The sequence below is a fragment of the Rhinatrema bivittatum genome, chromosome 2 (genome assembly GCF_901001135.1).
Source record: "Rhinatrema bivittatum chromosome 2, aRhiBiv1.1, whole genome shotgun sequence".
NCBI classification, from domain to species: domain Eukaryota; kingdom Metazoa; phylum Chordata; class Amphibia; order Gymnophiona; family Rhinatrematidae; genus Rhinatrema; species Rhinatrema bivittatum.
The window spans coordinates 811,215,750-811,233,005 of record NC_042616.1 but is presented as its reverse complement, the minus strand read 5'-3'; the positions used below and the strand labels follow the sequence as shown (position 1 = coordinate 811,233,005).

Here is a 17,256-nt window from a genome sequence, read left to right as displayed (position 1 = left end):
AATTAAAAAAAAGAAAAACACACCTTGGTGAGGGAGGAGGAAAGAGGTTCAGAGTCTATGTAAAGCTATTGTGGAGGGGGCTTGATGTAGTAAAGGTTGCCAACGGTTGAGACGGGCATATTAGCCCCCAAGAGACTCCCTTCAACTGATGAGCACCAGTCTGGGTCCAGCCAGAAACGTCATCATCAAACCAGCCCTCCCCCCCTAAAAAGGTTTCTGAACCAGGCTTTCCAGCTAAATGAACACTCAAGAGGAATGCACCGGTCACCATGGCAATGTAAAGCACCGAGCTCTCGCCACTACCCGAAGACTGCGGAAAACCCAGGCCAGAGAGACGAACTGGACAGCAGCAGGCAGGAACGCAAGCTCATTCCACATCCAAGAGCTTGCCCAACACCCAAACACTAATGCAGAGGCTTTCCGATACTCATAGCCCCTACGGTGCAGTCAGCGAAAGAGAGGGATTATAATCTGCCAATGTATCAGAAACACTCCTGTTTTACTTCAGCAAGCAAGAAAAAGAGCGCACACCCTAGATTGTGCCGACCTAGGCCTCACAAGTTTAAGTCTGGTTATAATTTTATTACACAGGCGTAGAGCCTACTGAAGGACGGCAGCTTATCCCCCTTTTTTTTGTTTGTTTTTTTGAAATTGGGTGGGAGAAGAAACAGTTTCCCCTCCTGCTTCTTTGGCCTGCAAGCTCGATCAGAACCATGTTTAGCCTTCTGCCTAGACCAGCCACTGCAAGGATGGCTTCTTAGCCAGAGAGCCCCAAATCCCACCTCCCTTCAGTGCCCCCAACACATGCACCCAGCCACTAGCTCACAACGGCCAGGGCTCGCTCGCTCTCCTCTTCAAGCAGCTGGCAAAGCTTTCATGAGATATGGCGCTTCGGCAAAGGAAATGCCAGATATGGGGGCAGTCAACCAGTTTCATGGTTTTTCTGCCTGCACGTTAAAGCTTTAAAGAAAAGACATGTAAGTTTACCCGGTAACAGAAAAGAGCTGGGGGGGGGGGTGGAACTGATGGTTACAGTGAGTATTCAGGCCAGGTTAGTCTTAGCACTCTCCCGGGCTATGCAAGTATTTAAGAGCTACCTTCTTTATTGCAATCAGTTATTGCACATTAACACGTACTGCACTGTTACACACTACAGGCCTCGCCCCCCCTCCCAGCAATGGAGCCGCCAGGCCAGGTCCAGAAATCAAGAGTCGCTCTCTCCAAGCGGCCTCCGTTTACCATGCAAGCAGTTTCTATTTTTCTATTTACTCTCCTACGCCACTTTTCCCATCTCCAAGCAGCCTGGATGGGGCACAACCGGAGTTGGAGGGCTCGTTGTACACACAGGCCCAGCCCGAATAGTTCATTATTTCCCCCATCTAAAACATATCGACATTTAAGTGCAGTAATGAAAGGGCATTTACAAAATCTGGCACAACACTGGCAAGGGGAATTATCAGAATTCAGACTCATTCAATGTTTCAGGAGTCTCAGAGATATTACAAGTTAAAAGGACTCTAGGGAAATCGTGTAAGGATAATTTTAGGCAAGCTAGTTGGATCTCTGGAAGCCTTTGTAAGGCGAATAGGCAGCTATGCATCAGAAGAGACTCCAATGATTGGTAAGTATGAATCAATATAGTGCATGTGATGCGAGTGCAGGGGTGATACAAAGGCAGGACACTATTACTAGTTCTTCCCTCATGCCTGAGACTTCCTGGCACCAGTGGGCTGATAAAGAGTAGGGATAGGCCCAGGGAATATCAAAGGCCAGGATATTTGGTATTTATCATCACCTAGGAAGATCAGATTCTAAACACTAGTACACATACCAAGGAGCTGATAAGAAGTTAAACAACCAAATGAGAGATCCAAGGACTACTACTGAAATACCTTCCAAACTGAAGCATCTAACGTGCAGAGAGGGATACATAAAGCATAGCATTTGCTTATTTTAGTTGGGTGACCAGAGGTGACTTCAACGTACACGGATCCGCGTCCTCCGGATTTCCTATAAACGCTGAGATATATATATATATATATATATGAGGAGGGCATATAAGGGAGGTTGTTCTATCTTTATTTCTGTCTGTCTCCTATTTACCTGTATTGCTTTATGTACATCTTACTGCGATACTGTATTTAATGTTGGTATTACTTTGCTGATTTATTATCCATATATTCATAACATTTAGTAAACTAAGTTTTGTTCTGCAATATTTGTTTCTGTATGTTCTCGGACATAATATAAAATAAACCTCCACACGACCACCGTACACAGAAATGCAGCTTAAACTGTTTCAGATGAACTCTATTATCTCCAGGAGATCTCCAAAATGGGAGTGATCCTTCTAAATAAGTGGGAGAGATGCAAGTCGCTCCCCACTGCTTTGGGGAATGCAGTTACTTAATATTTGTGGAGCAAATCTTTCAGGCCTTTCAAATGAAGCCTCAACTGCCCATCAGAACATCTTACTGTGTGACCACGATGCCGCCGTCAGATACATGTACGCAAAGGAGAGCCAGAAATATAGCAAATCTGACGAGTAAAAAGTGCAAAATATCCAAGCTAGACCATGAGAGCAAGCCCCACAGTAACCCAGTGATTCAAAGTGATGATGTATCCCATCGAATTAAAGAGGATTAGCTTGTTCTAGGACCAAGGCATAGGCAGAGACACTTTTCCGTTTCTTGACTCTTCTTCCATCACATCTGAAGAAGCTGGAGATTTTGAATGAAGAAGTCAAGGCTATTATCCCTTGTAAAACTACTGAAACAGGGAGACGATTGCCTCAACAATACTGAGCAGCAGCACGTATGCCTCTCTTCTTCTGAGGCTTGCAAAAACACAGCACAGGGCAGTGGAAGACGGCGCCGAGACCTGCACCACACACTGCGCGTCAGCGGGAGGGGATACAGCAAGAAGCAGTGCAGCAGGATGTGCATCGCACAGCCCCCCGGGGTTCACCTTCTCGTCATCGGGCAGGCAGCCGTTCAAGCCCCTAACGGAGAAGGAATCCCAGGTTATAACCATGCTGAAGTCCAACAGAAGGCGTGTGTGCGGTTCCCTTCTGCTGAGCCCTGTCGCCACAGCGGCGGATTACAGAGGAGGAAGGGAAAGCAACCGAGCCAGCAGAAATGGGTGACCCTGGCAACCTCCGCTCTGGGCCACCGCCACCAGAAATGCCAGTGAGCAAGGGTCAGGGCAAGATCCAAGTGGGCATGTAGAGTCCAAAAAAAAACAAAAAACCTGACTCCCGCTCGCTTATCACTGAAGGACAAGTGAGATCCGGGGTCCCTCGATGAGTTTCAAAATGTCATCAGTACCTTCAAGGTAACCGTTAATCTACGGCGCCATTCTTTCCTGGCCTTAGGGCTTATGGAGTCATCTTCCTTTCTTCCCATCCTGGGGCTGACCGCAATACGGATTGCTTAGACTTTCATTTAGATCCAGTTTTCACAGGGTTTTAATCAAATGTCTCTTATAACTGCTGTTCAGAGAGCCCATCAGAACGCAGCTTGTATATGCTGAGAGTTGTACCTTTACCAAATCTATGTGAAGTACGGCTGTCTGATCGCACAAGCGAGCCTTAGGAAGAAAGCACATCTGGAGCTTCTCTGGTCAAAAGATTATGCTTATCCATTTACACCTTGACCGAGGCGTCCCCCAAGGTTCCTCTCTTTCCTCAATGCTATTTAACTTATACATGCTCCCTCTTGCCAATCTCCTCACCAGTCAAACACTTCATCTACGCAGATGATGTTCAAATTCTCCCCCCCCCCCCCCCCCCCCCTTTACAGACTCACTTCAAACCGCTCTCCAAAACTGGGAATCCTGCCTCACCTCTATTAACCAACAACTCACCGACATGCACCTGGGCTCTCAATCCTCAGAAAACGGAACTCCTTATCTCCTCTAAACGTCCTTTACCCCCCCATTCCCCACTCACACTCGAAGCCTGGGTGTTATGATTGACGACCAACTCACCCTAAAACCCTTTATAAAATCTATCCTCAGTGACTGCTACTTCAAGCTACAAGCGATTAAAAAAAACTCAGACCACTGCTCTACTTCACTGACTTTCGCACCGTTTTACAGTCTATTATTTTTTCCAAAATAGACTATTGTAATGCCCTACTCCTTGGCCTCCCTGCGACCTATACCAAACCTTTACAACTCTTACAGAATGCCTCAGCACGCATCCTTACAAACTCCAAAAAGAGAGACCATATCACACCAACACTCATAGAGCTACACTGGCTACCAATTAAATCGAGTATCCTATACAAAACCTTATCCCTCATTCATAAATGCATCATAAATGAGAACCCTCCTCTCATACCAACGTTCCTCCACTAGACCTACTCGCTCCACCCATCAAGGAACGCTCCACCCCCCTTCGATCAAATCCACCAAACTCACCTCCACAACAAAAAGAGCCTTTTCACTGGCTGGCCCCACCCTAAGGAACTCCCTGCCTCGCACTGAAACCTCCACCCCTAAATTTAAAAAAAACCAAAACTAAAAACTTGGCTGTTTCTACAGGCCTTCCCCTCAAATGCCCCTCATTAACTAAACCATCCGACAAAGCGAATGAATGAATGCAGAGTGTTGTTCTACACTCTATTGCTACCAGATACTTTTGAATTTTATTGTAAATATTTACCTGTATGCCCAGTTTTTCCTGGCCTTGTTCTCTAGCTTTTGTTTTAACTTAATAACCGAGCCTATCTCTTTAAATACTCTTAACCTCTTTTCCGAGATACCCATTCAATAATATTGTACCTAGTTAATCTGTAATTCATAAAATTGTACCTAGTTAATCTGTTCAGCCCTGTGCTACAGTTTTTGTTCTATGTAAAGGCTTCGCCTGTCGTTGCGGCGACGTCGTTTTATGTAAACCGATACGATGTGCAAACGGACGTCGGTATATAAAAATGCTAAAATAAATAAGTAAGTATAGCTTCTCCCAATCGGTTAATAACCAGGAGGTATCCAAAAGCAACAGAACGCCCACTACGCCTTTGTCTCCGGGAAGATGCGCTGGTGCCGACCTCACTGGTCCGTGCTTTGCAAGCTTTCACGCTGGCCACCGTGAACCTTGCGGATGAACGCATGCAAAGCTCTGCCGGTGTGGATCATCTCGCACTCTGCACAGACACTGCCAAAAAAAAAAAAAAAAATTAAAAAGGTGCCGGACCTCTTTGTGAAAAGCCACACCAGGAAGGGAGGCGGCAGCTTTTAATTTGGTCGACTCGGACACGCCACCAGAGCCCGGTACAGAGATGGATTATTCTCCCCCACCCCAGATTAACTTGGGATACATATTAAACACTTATTTCCAGTCGAGGTGCCTCGGTTTTATTTTAAAATAATTATTTTTTTAAAAAAATTCTGTAGATGCTGGGCTAGGACTACAAAAGGTGTTGCAGCAAACCCCGTCGGAGGACAAAGGGGAGCGAGACGGCTCCCCCTGCACACGGAAGCAATGTTACTTGGCAGGACTGCCAAGGCGAGGGCCCATGCTCTCCGCTCCCTAAATAACCACAAGTCCCTCGGGTCACTACAACTGAGATCTGACCACCAGGCTCCATCGGCGTGTGGGCCTCCTGACTCTCTGGATATGAAATACACAAAAGGCTTGGCTGTCACAGGGACAAGTTAGATTTCTTGTGTAAACGTGCGCTTCATAAACACATCCTCACGCAAACTTCCTCTAAAAACACCGAAGGCCCGTGCAGGGAAAGGCTTCTCATAGTCATCAACCGCTGGCACTAACGATCACAATGCAAAGGAGCAAGCCGTTGACAGCTGAAGAGGAGCTTGGAACGAGGAGGAGGGGGACAAGGTGCACGCGGTACTCCCAGAGCCCGGCACCAACCTCCAGCCCACAGGCACGAGGGAACCAAGAGCCCAGGCCTTTACCCCACTCCGCTCTCCTCCTGAGCGAGAGGGAAAGCAAGAACCGGCTTTCCCAAAGCACAGAGGAGTAAAGAGCCAAACCCTTTAAATCCCCCCCCCCCCACCACACCCCACCCCAGGCAGGAGAAAGCACGAGTCCAGGCCTTCACTTCCATCCTGAGCAGCAACATGCCGTCCACCCTCCCCGGGAAGCCAAGAATCTGTCTCCCAAAAGCAGCAAAAAAAGCAGTTCTTCACCCTCCCACCAGGCACAAGGGAGCAGACAGTGCTGCATGACAGCCCCCCCCCCCCCCATCACCCAAAATCAGGAACAAGGGAGCCAAGAGCCCAGCCCTTCGCACCTTACCCTTGCTCTAGGCAAGAGGGAGAACCAAGAGTGTAGCATGCCCCCTTCCGATCCAAGGCACGTGGGAGGCCATTCCCTCCCCCCCTCCCATAAACGAGGGAACCAGGGGCCCATCCGCCCCATAGGCAGTAGTGAGCCAAAAGCCCTCTACGGAAAGCAGGCACCCTGTCTCAAAGACCCCCTCCTCTTGATGTCATCCTGGACTGACCATATGGGCTGGCCTGCTGCAAGGAGGCAAGTTACACCCGAAGGAGCAATGCCAGAGGGGTTCACCCCTTCTGGAGGGTCCGGGAGGTTTTGGGGTAGTGGTCTGGGTGAGAACATCACTTTGCTGTTAACCACCCTGACCCCTATTCCTGGAAAAGGAATAGCTATTGCTTTTTGATGTCTAGACTACTGTTTTTTTGCTGCTTTTTGCTGATGTGTCATAAGGTGCCCTGGGTCATTTTTGGAGGAGGACCACACATATGGAAAATGCACGCACACTGCCTAAGGTAAGAGGCTGTTTCCAGCACACAGCTTTGCTCCTGGCCGGCCAGCCATTTCAAAAGGAGATCCCATGACTACCCAGTGCCAGCCTTAATTTCTCTCCATGAATTATGCAGAGCCTTGTGACGCTTTGTAACACAAGGCCCACGGCCGACACACCCAGCATGTATTTTTAGAGCATCACCAAGGCGATGACCTTAGTGTTCACATTGCACTGGCTCAACCATGCAGGACACTACGGTGCTCGCTTCCAAACGCTTCTGCTTAATCCCCAATCTGGATGCTGCTAGTAAACACGTAAAGCCACACCGTAATCAGAAAGGGCTCCTCCCGAGCACACCAAGAAGCATCCTGCTCCAAGAAACACTTAACAAAAAACACTCAGGGGCCCCCTCCTCACTCTTTGCTCTCTTCACCCAAGCACAGCACAGAAAGGAGTCATCCGGGCAGACCCAGCCGGCAATAACAAGCTGATCGGCAGCCTCAACACTACATGCAATGCCAGCACCAGGCAAGGGTGTCCTTCCCAGAATGCCAGCACCCAACCCAGTCAGCCGGGAACCAGAACAGTCAATGCTTACATTACAAACATTCGCCCTCCTCCGACCGGGTCACATCAAACAATGCTGGGAGAAGAAAACAAGGCTGCACATGGCACTTGATCCACACTCCTGCAAACACGTCTCTCTTGTCCAAGAGGGCATCATTTCTGGCCTTACCAAGGGGAAATTACAGGAAGCAAACACCTCACTGAGGACAGGGGGTTGAGGGGGGCAACCTACCATTAGTAAGATGATCTCTTCTTTAACAGAGACAAACCTTGCCCTTTCAAAGTCCAAGGTTTGTCTGGCGTGGGCACAGGGCATTGCTTTTTTGCTACGCAGCTTTCTATGGGCTTTATCAGACCCTGGAGTGAGGCAGCAAAGAGGCCAGCCTTGCCGCAACCCTACCCATGGCCTGCACCTTAGGGATCCCACCTACCCAGTTATACAGCACTTTTGGCAACGCCTGTGAGAACAAGCAGCTTACAGGTACTAAGCACAGATGAGGGTCCAAGCTCCATCCTCCTGCCCCCCCACCCTGGATCATGGCATGCTGCCTAAGATGAGCCCCTCCAAGCAATTATCACGGTGCCAGAAATCCAATAGTAAACCTAAAACCTGATTGAACCATCCATATTCACTGTAAGGGATTAAAGGTCCAATGAGCTTGAGAAAAGCTGCTGGCACCGCCCATCAGGTCATGCCCTCTATTCCTGACTCTGCGATTACAGCTGAGAGTACAGTGCAAGATGCCCACCCACAAAACAGGCCTCAGCACTCCCTGAAAGGATGGGGGGAGCCTGACCCTTTGGGTATGGAGAGAGGAAGTTCTGGTAGCTCAGTGTTTACAAAGTTTGGTGGGGTTTGCATCAGAAGGCTCTGGGCAAAGAGACTTAAGACATCTCAACATGTCTACCCTACAGAAGAGATTATAAGGACACTCAAATACATGAAAGGAATGAGGAACGCACAAGAAGTAAGCCATTTTCAAGAGAAAGGATGCTCCAGAACAAGGGGTCATGATCTGAGGCTCCAAGAGGACAGGACTGAGGAAAATTGTCAGGAAATATTTTTGCACAGAAAGGGTGGTGGATGCTTGGGATGTCCGCCTGGGGTGGGTGACAGAGATTAAAACTATAACAGAGGGCATAAGATAAACACAGAGGGTTCTTGGCTGCTGAAGGGACAGGAGAAAGTGTTTAAGTGTATACAGAGCCATACCAGACTAACTCAACAATGAGTATTGGGGTTGTCAGAACCAATAGTTAACATGAAATATTAGAAGTCCTAGCAAAAAATCAAGCAACCACATGACTGGGTTTGTCTGGCAGACTACAATGGTAGAACTGACTAGCAGCTGGGTCTGTCTGGCACACTGCAAGTACAGTCATAACTAGAAGACACAGGAGACTTATTTACTTATTTTTCATATGCCAGATGTTTGGGCAACCACCATTCTATCACTGCTGGCTTTTAACATTACTACAGAGCTTTGTAATTTGACATTAGAAAGCTGGGGTGTGAGCAAATTCAGAGGACCCTGTATGCTTATCTACCCAAGAATGCGAAGTATCAAGGAGGAAGGCACAAAAAAAAAAAAAATCAAACTGTCATGGATAAGGAAAGAGCTCTTGCACACAGGCTGCATTCTTGGCAAAGTGGACAGACTAAGTGGGCCATTTAGTCTTTTTCTGCCATCATCCACTATGTTAATATTTAAGTCATAGTTGAGAGAGTGAGAACATGCAAGGGTGGATTAAGTACAGAAACCTTGTCTGCTCATCTACCCAAAGGGGAAGACAACAACAAAAAAACCCATTTAAATATCCTAAAAGCGTTCACGTTTCACAGCTGGCAGCTAGGATATATCCTTGACAGCGATGGAGGAATGAGGAACCAAAGTACCCTTCCCCTAGTTGGACTATGGGTCCTGGGCAATATCAGAGAATTGGGAGCCAAGGAGGAGGATTGATGTCCATCAAGGTTCTGGGTGGTGCCAGAAAAATGCATCCCAGTGATTGTGCTGGACACAGATAGTCCAAGAGGTTAAGGATCAGGTCAGAGGATTAACAATATTGGGGAATGAGAATGTGCCATGTCACTGCTAGTACTAGAGGATGGAGGAATAGGAAAGCATCAGTACCAGGAGAAAGGGGGAGTGCAGGGGAGGTCAGTGCTGGGAAATGAGATTTGCATTATAGTCAGTGCCAACAGCTAGGGGAGTAAAGAAAAAGTAATGATGGGTCCAAGAATATGCAGGGAGGGGGACAGTGGTGTGGTATCACACTATGGGGCTGAAGGGGGGGGGGAGGAGAGGGATGGAGAATAAAGATTAGTGCCAAGTTATATGAGGTGCTATGAGGAATTGCGTGGAGAGGGGGGGGGGGCCCCCGAGGGACAAAAAAGTGAGAGGAGTGCAAGGATGGGGGTGGGGGAAGAGATCAATGAGAATGATCGGTGCTTAGACAGAACAGGTGCCGGGGGAGCTGGGAGGAGTCATGCAGGGAGAACCGATGCCGGAAAGCATCTATGGCAAGAGATGGGGGGGGGGGGGATAAGAAGGGGCTGGTGCCAAGCTATTCCAGGGGCAATGGATTATTGCTGGAAGATAAGGAGAGAGGTGTTCTGGGGCGGAAGGGACTGGTGAGGAATGGGTGGATAGAAGGGAGGGTAAGGGGGGGCAGTGGCAGGACGGGTGCCAGGGAGATCGGGCCAGAGGGCGACGGCTCTCCCTGCCGGCCGGTACCTGGTAGACGGAGGCCTTGGGCAGGTCCAGGCAGACAGTGCAGCACAGCACGGAGTAGAGGCGCTCCTCCAGCCGCACGCTGCTGGCCCCCACCTCGATCTTCAGCCGCTTCTTGGGCGCAGAGTCCGAGACGTCTTCGGACAGGCTGGCGGCCTCCTCCTGCAGCCCGCCCCCAACCCCGGCGGGAGCTGCGGCCACGGGCCCGCCGCTGGCCTCCCGCTCCTCGGCGCCGGACATGGCGCGACCGCCACCACCCCCCCGAGCTCGTCTGTCCGCGGAACTCCTCGCTCCACCGTACCCTCACGCCGCCATCTTCCCTTCCCCTCTCCCGGCTCCCGACGCCGGCCCCGCCTCTCCCCAATCACCTTGCAGCACGGTCCGCCGCCCTAGCCAATCGCAAGGTGCGGAGCGGCTGGGATCCTCCTTCCCCGCTTTCATTGACACGCAAGCTAGCCAATCGCTGGCAGAGAAAGCAGCCTGGCTGACCAATCCATAGGGGAAGTCAGTGACCGTCTCCCTACTCTTTCTTTACTGTCCAGTAAAGGTGAGCGAGGCAGCGAAGGCGGGACTTTCCCTGCCTCAAGGCGATTGGCTGGCGGCCGGATGTTGTTTCCAAGCTCAGGTGACGCAACATTTAAATGGCCTTAGTCTCTACAGCGCTCCACCTCCAACCACCATGGAGGCGGAATTGACGGTGCTCTAGTATCTGCTTTCTCTCTCGCTGTATTTGTTTTAAACCATCTGCTGCGGTATAGAATTCACATTGATCCCGAGTCCGAGGCATTGTTTGTTTCCAAGAAAAAATAAAACTGTTAAATTCTGCTATGGATCTTCAAAATTTCGCTTCAGCCGTGATCCTACTAGGCTTAACAGTGTAAGCGGGGGGGGGCAGTAGCACATATGCCTCTGCCACGTTGTAGCCACTGGTGTGGCCTGCTTCTGGTTGCAAGCACCCAGAACCATACCTGGCTCCTGTAAGCTGCCTGCCTCTGCATGGATGCAGCTGCAGGACGGAGACAGCCAATGGGAGGGGAGCTTAGCGGAAGGTTGTGAATACACACAAAACCTCAAGAAGCCAAGAGAGAAAGACAGAGACCTGTGAGTGTTGTTATTAAGGTTGCCGTAGTGTTGGTTGATTGTGGATTTAGAGATAGGAACTGTTAACGATACGGGCATGAGAACCTGAATGTCTGTAGAAAGGTGGCTAGGATTCTTTAGAAAAGAGGTCCCTGCACTTAGCGAGGAAAACCTGTACTGGGGGTGGGGGGAGGGACAGGCTGGTGAAGAGGGTTGGAGGCCCAGCCCCTAACACGACCAGAAGTGGCAGCTGTACGCATGTAGGACAGATGGTAAGGTACCGTGCCTGAGCACTACTAGAAGTCAGCCAGTGGGCTATGGCACAGCCACTGGTGAATGAACTGAGCCAGCATCTCCAGCAGTGCAGCACAAAGAACTAAAACCACTCTGGTCTGGGGACAGTGAGACCAAGAAACCATGTGTAAGTAAACTCTTGGCTGTGGTACTACTATTGTTAAGGTGCATATACAAATAAAACGTGTCGGACCCTCCAGGTGCTAATCCTCCTTTGTTACATGCCACCACTAAACACATGGTCTCTGAGGCAGGAAGAGAATAACCCAAAAGTGTAACAGTACTCCATGCTCACAAAGGATCCGCTGTAAGAAAATGTAAGCAAAATATGTGAACTAAAACTTAGCGCACATTTCATTTAAGCATGTAGTAAAATAACAGCTCTTGCTACAGGAAGCTAAAAAAAAAATCAGGAGTTTAAAATAAAGCACACTAACCCAAAATATGCATAGAAAAAATGTTTCATGTACATGAAACATTTTCTACACAGAAAACAATGTATGCAAAAATGATATATTTTATGCTTAAAACACAATTTGTGCACAAATCCTAAATCCCAAATACAGGAGGCCTCACCACCAACTCTAGATCAGCCTTATACAGTGCATTCAGAAAGTATTCAGACCCCCTTCACTTTTTCCACATTGTTACTTTACAGTCTTATTCTAAAATGGATAATATGCATTTTTTTTCTCTCCTCAATCTACATGCAATACCCCATAATGACAAAGCAAAATCAGGTTTGTAGAAATTTGTGCAAAATTAGTTTAAAAAACTGAAAAGCAGAGTTACTTACCTGTAACAGGTGTTCTCCTAGGACAGCAGGGTATTAGTCCTCACACATGGGGGGGTGACATCATTTGATGGAGCCTGGCATGCCACTGTCCACGCGGGGTACCATTGTGGAATTTGAGTAAAAAATACTTTTGTTCTGAGTTCTTAAAGGTCTCTAGATTTGTTGGATGGCTATATGTAGGAGCACAGTGGATTTATAAGAAAAAAATGTTTTATATTTTAGAGAGCTTAGCAAGTATGTTATTGTTCTAAGTTGCTGTTATCTCAAATAGTAAATGGTATTGTTGGAATGTTTTGAACATCTTGTAGTCAAATACATGCTGACTTGAAGGATGGATTGTGCAAGGTGGCATCAGACTTTGCACGGGCACCTATCATGATACATATTAGGTGTCATCAATTGTATTTTTAAAAAAATGGGCATCGTTTTAGTATTTGGACTTGGTTAAATGATTGGTAGCAGACCCTAAACTAGGTCTGTGATTGGACAAATTATGTTAAGAATAATGATAGGATGTAAGAATGCTTGTCATCAGGGAATAAAGCATTGACTGGTTAATGCCCTGTTATTGAAAGATATTAGAGATGAACCCAGGGGTCTAAGGGGCAGAGGCAGCGGATGAATGGAGCAACTATGCCATCTCTAATAAATATAATGAAAGATGAAGTGTTGCATATCATTTTTTCTCTTCTAAGTAAAAGCCAAACTAACAGTTGCTCGATGGGAGATGTTTAACAACCAGGTCCCTCCTGGGAGGTTATTTTTGTTTGGATCGTAAATTTGTTTTATTCAGACACCTCTCCCAGTCTTGTAAATAGAATTATGAAAAATAAAATAGCAAAACACATGAGAAACCCAACTCTGTGGGGTGGTGGGCGGGTTTCGTGAGGACTAACATCCTGCTGGCCTAGGAGAACACCTGTTTCCCAGCGATAGCAGGCTGAATTATCCATGCTGTCTGGGAGCGTCGCGACCGGATCAGTAGGCGGAGTTTTCTCCAAGATTACAGAGGTTTGAACTCTCTACGACTGCGCGGTGAAGTTCCCGCGCGATTGCCAGTTTACCTCAGTCTCTTTTTTCCGCGAGCAGGACTGCACGCGTGGGTTTTTTTCTCCTCACTTGTCTCTTCAATTTTTCAAATTTTTGTCAAGTTTTTCTCCCGTTCCTTTGGCAGCAATGGCTCCGAAGCCATCGGGTTTTAAAGTACTGCCAATGTGGGAAAATTATGTCCATAACTGATGGACATAATTGTTGTTATATTTGTTTGGGCCTGGAGCATGACCCAGCCTCATGCTGAGACTGTAGTCGGATGTCACCCTGGGCCCGAAGACAGCGAGCCGAAAAAATTGCGCGCCTCCAATCACCTCACTCTTCGCTGGGCCCAGCGAAGAAACTCAAGAAAACTCCAGCAAGAAAGATCCACATCACTGGAGGGTGCTTCGGCCAGGTCGGTACCACCACCAGGGCTGCGAAAGGAGGTCGAGGCCTCAACTCCTTCATTAAAAAAAAAGTCCACTCATGCACCGTTTGGGTCACAGGGCTCTGTACCCGCTCGTTCCCGCTCCTCGACGCCGAAGCACTCGGAGCATAGGAAACCAAGACGGAGCAAGCATACAACGCATGGCGCATCGACGCCTCAGCCAAGTCACGGCTCATGGCACATTAGAATACGACGCGACACAGGGTGCGTCGGACAGTGCATCTGGAAGAGCTGCATCACTATCTGGATCATCTCACCATGAAGTTCGTAAACAAAAACATGCTAGACATCACCAGCATGGTGATGCAAAACACACAAAACACCATGACCCACCTAAAGCTCCACCATCTGCCTCTTCTCAGGATCCACTACAACACGAACATCATGCCAAACAAAAGGCAGAGAGAAAACATCTCCAAATGCCTGAATCTCCACGGACGGACTCTGATGTAGTAGTTCACCTCTCTACTAATGTTTCTTCAGGGGCTGATAGTTCTCATTCGGATTGGTCCTCTCCTCATAGATCTCATTCAATCCACCATCCGGAACCACTCAGGACTTGTCTCTGGGAACACTGCCCCCACCTTCAACGCCACTTCCAACGCCTTCACAACATCCCCTAGCATCAAAGGCGATGTCACAAATTTCTCTGGCTTTGAATACATTCTTTCAAGATCTGGAGGCCAAGCATCCCCAGATTCCTAATGCGTTCATGCCTGTTCTCGCCCTCGCTCCACCCTCTCTACATTAGAGGTGACTCCCTTCGGGTCTGACGGACAGATGCTGCCGGAGCTTCTCCTTGCCGTACTTCCTGGAATCTCCGGGCTGGCCTGACGCTGCGGATCCGCCATGTTCCTGATGACGTAAGGGCAGGCATGCGCACGCTCCAGAGTTTGTATCAGCAAGGGCGCGAACCTCGGGGTCATCCCTCGTAGTGAGTCATCCGCTTCCACCTTAAAAGGTCTTTGCTTGCAACTACGAATTGAGTTAGCAAGGGGTTTGATTGCGGGGATCATTCCGACCCGCTTCATCCTCCGCTGCTCTGCCTCCACCACCTTACCTGGGGGGCCCCGCGCTCTCTTCTTGATTTCAGATTGCTAAGACGGGATCTGGTACTTGCTCCTCGAGGGCCTACGTCCCTGAATGCTCAGAAGACTCCTTACTACCTGGAAGCGATCACAGATGTGAACACAGTGAGTTCTATTACAGATAGGAATCGGTACTCGCTCCACGAGGGCCTATATTCCTAATCTCCGAAGACTCCCTTCTGTCTAAGACGTTATCACAGATACGGAGATCGTGAGTCATTATTATAAATTTCAGATAGGAACCGGTACTCGCTCCACGAGGGTCTATGTTCCTAAAACCCTCCAAAGACTCTCTTCTATTCCATAAGCCATCTCATACACAGATATTGTGAGTTCTCATTCCAGACTGCTCATAGGAACTAGCACTTGCCTGCGGCTCCTGTTACTGAATATACTGAAGACTCTGTTGCATAGAAGCCACTACAGATATCTACAATTGTGAGTGTATCATCTACTACTGGTTATGTATCCAGCATACCCTGGCTACTCACTACCTATAGTCTCTCTCTACAGCTCAGCAACCTAGAGACCGCAGTTCCAGTATCAGAAGGACTTCAGCCCTGCTGGGCACATCAGCTCACTACTGCCACCTCTGGTGGTTCTACTTCCTGTCTAATAAAGAATTATCTAATCGGCCTGCGTGTTTGTCGCCATACTCCAGCCTAGCCGGTGGTCCCTCTCAGGACATCCTCTTGAGGGCGCTGTCATCTGCCATCGGCCCAGGAATTCACCAGTTTATCTCAAGTGTTCATTCCTTACACTACTAGAGCTGTATTATATCACTGCCACTCTGTGGGAAGTCAACCCACTACAGAACACTAACTCCGCCTACGGAGTATTACAATTGCTAACTCCCTGGCGGACTTATAACAGATTGCCAATGCCTCCCTGTGGCGGGATAAGGTATTACAGATTCTAACTCCGCCTCTGGGGAGCAGTTCCTATAGATTGCTACTCCTAGCAGCAGGGATTGACAACAGATTGCTAACTCCTCCCTCTTCAGGAGGAGCTCGATAACAGATTGCTAACTCCAAGCAGCAGATTTATAACAATTCCAGGTCCATCTTCTCCAACCTCTCCTCGACGACTACCGACTGTCCCATCACCAAATCAACGTGAAGAATCAATCCCAATTCCAGATCGACCAGATTTTCCACACTCACAATGGTCTACGTCGTCTCCTTCCTCATCTACAGGATTTCCATCAGATACCCTCGAGGGCCTTCCAGAACCTTATTCTCCTCCTGAAAAAGTAGGATCTCTCTTAAATATTGAAACAGGAAAGGTTCCTGACCCTCGTGCTGAGGTTCTAGGGATTCTAAAGATATTTGAAATGCCGCCAGAGCCAACAGCTCTACCACCACATGCTGTACTAGATGCGGTTCTACATAAAATGTGGGAGAAACCCTTTACCACCTCAGCAGCCTCAAGGAGACGGACTTAAAATACCGAATGAGAAATTCCATGGTCTATAAGTCCACTCGATTACCCCACAACTCAGTAGTAGTAGAATCTGCACTATTACGTGCCAAAAGATCAAAACTTTATGCAAATTCACCACCGGGAAAAGACCATAAATCCCTGGATTATTTTGGCCGTAAGATGTATCATTCCTCCATGCTGGCTACAAAGATACAATACCATCAATTCTACGTAATTCAATACCTCTTTGAATGTCTACAGAGATTACATCCCATATGTGTGGCTTCCGATAACTCCTTACCACAACCATTTACAGACATGGAGGAAGGTCTTCAACATTTACTCCATTCTGTTTAGGTCATTTGAATCATCGGCTAGATCCTCAGCGACCGCAATAGCAGCACGGCGCATGGCATGGTTAAGGGCTAGTTCCATACGGGACGATGTCCATTACAAGTTGGTTGTTATACCTTGTCTGGGGGACAATCTTTTTGGTAACAAATTTGGGGAAACAGTTACCCTTCTGAAAGAACAGAATACTGCAGTTCAATCTTTGATATAATCAGACCCTCATCCTTCTTCTAAAAGATTTTACCCTTAATTCAGAAGAAGACCTTATGCAAGGGCACCTTTCAGACCGTACAATACTTATAGATCACAGTATTACCCCAATCAGTGTTGCCAACCACAAACTCAACCTTCACGTGGACATCCTTGCCAACCACGACCTCTAAAGCCAACTCCAGCAGCACCTCCAAAACAAACTCAATCTTTTTGAGTTACCCAGAGCCATCTCCACTGCACTACATAGGAGGCCGCCTTCAACACTTTTATGCCAGTTGGGAGGCGATTACTTCAGATCGCTGGGTACTAAACATCATAAAAGAAGGTTACAGATTACATTTTCTCACTCTTCCCACACTTCCTCAAGTTTCCCCACTCAGGAACACATCACAACACTCCAAAGACCTACAGGAGCAGTTAGTCACTCTACAGTTGCAGAACTCAATTCGAGTAATCCCAATCTCCTTAAAAAATAGAGGGTTTTACTCCC

The 17,256-nt window shown here is 48.0% G+C and overlaps 1 protein-coding gene across 5 annotated transcripts in view; it reads right to left on the bottom strand.

Moving 5' to 3' along the window:
• Positions 1–17,256, bottom strand: part of CYHR1 (cysteine and histidine rich 1) — a 96,933-nt gene that overhangs the window by 52,713 nt on the left and 26,964 nt on the right. For 3 of the 5 annotated variants that reach the window (XR_003854964.1, XM_029592225.1, XM_029592228.1), the window contains exon 1: positions 10,046–10,363. The exons of the other annotated variants lie outside the window; for them this stretch is intronic. Coding sequence is in view for 2 of the 3 variants with exons in the window: in XM_029592225.1 (XP_029448085.1) it covers positions 10,046–10,282 (237 nt within the window). In the remaining variant the exon portion in view is untranslated. Of the gene's footprint in view, positions 1–10,045; positions 10,364–17,256 lie in introns of those variants that run through there. 5 annotated transcript variants of the gene reach the window in all.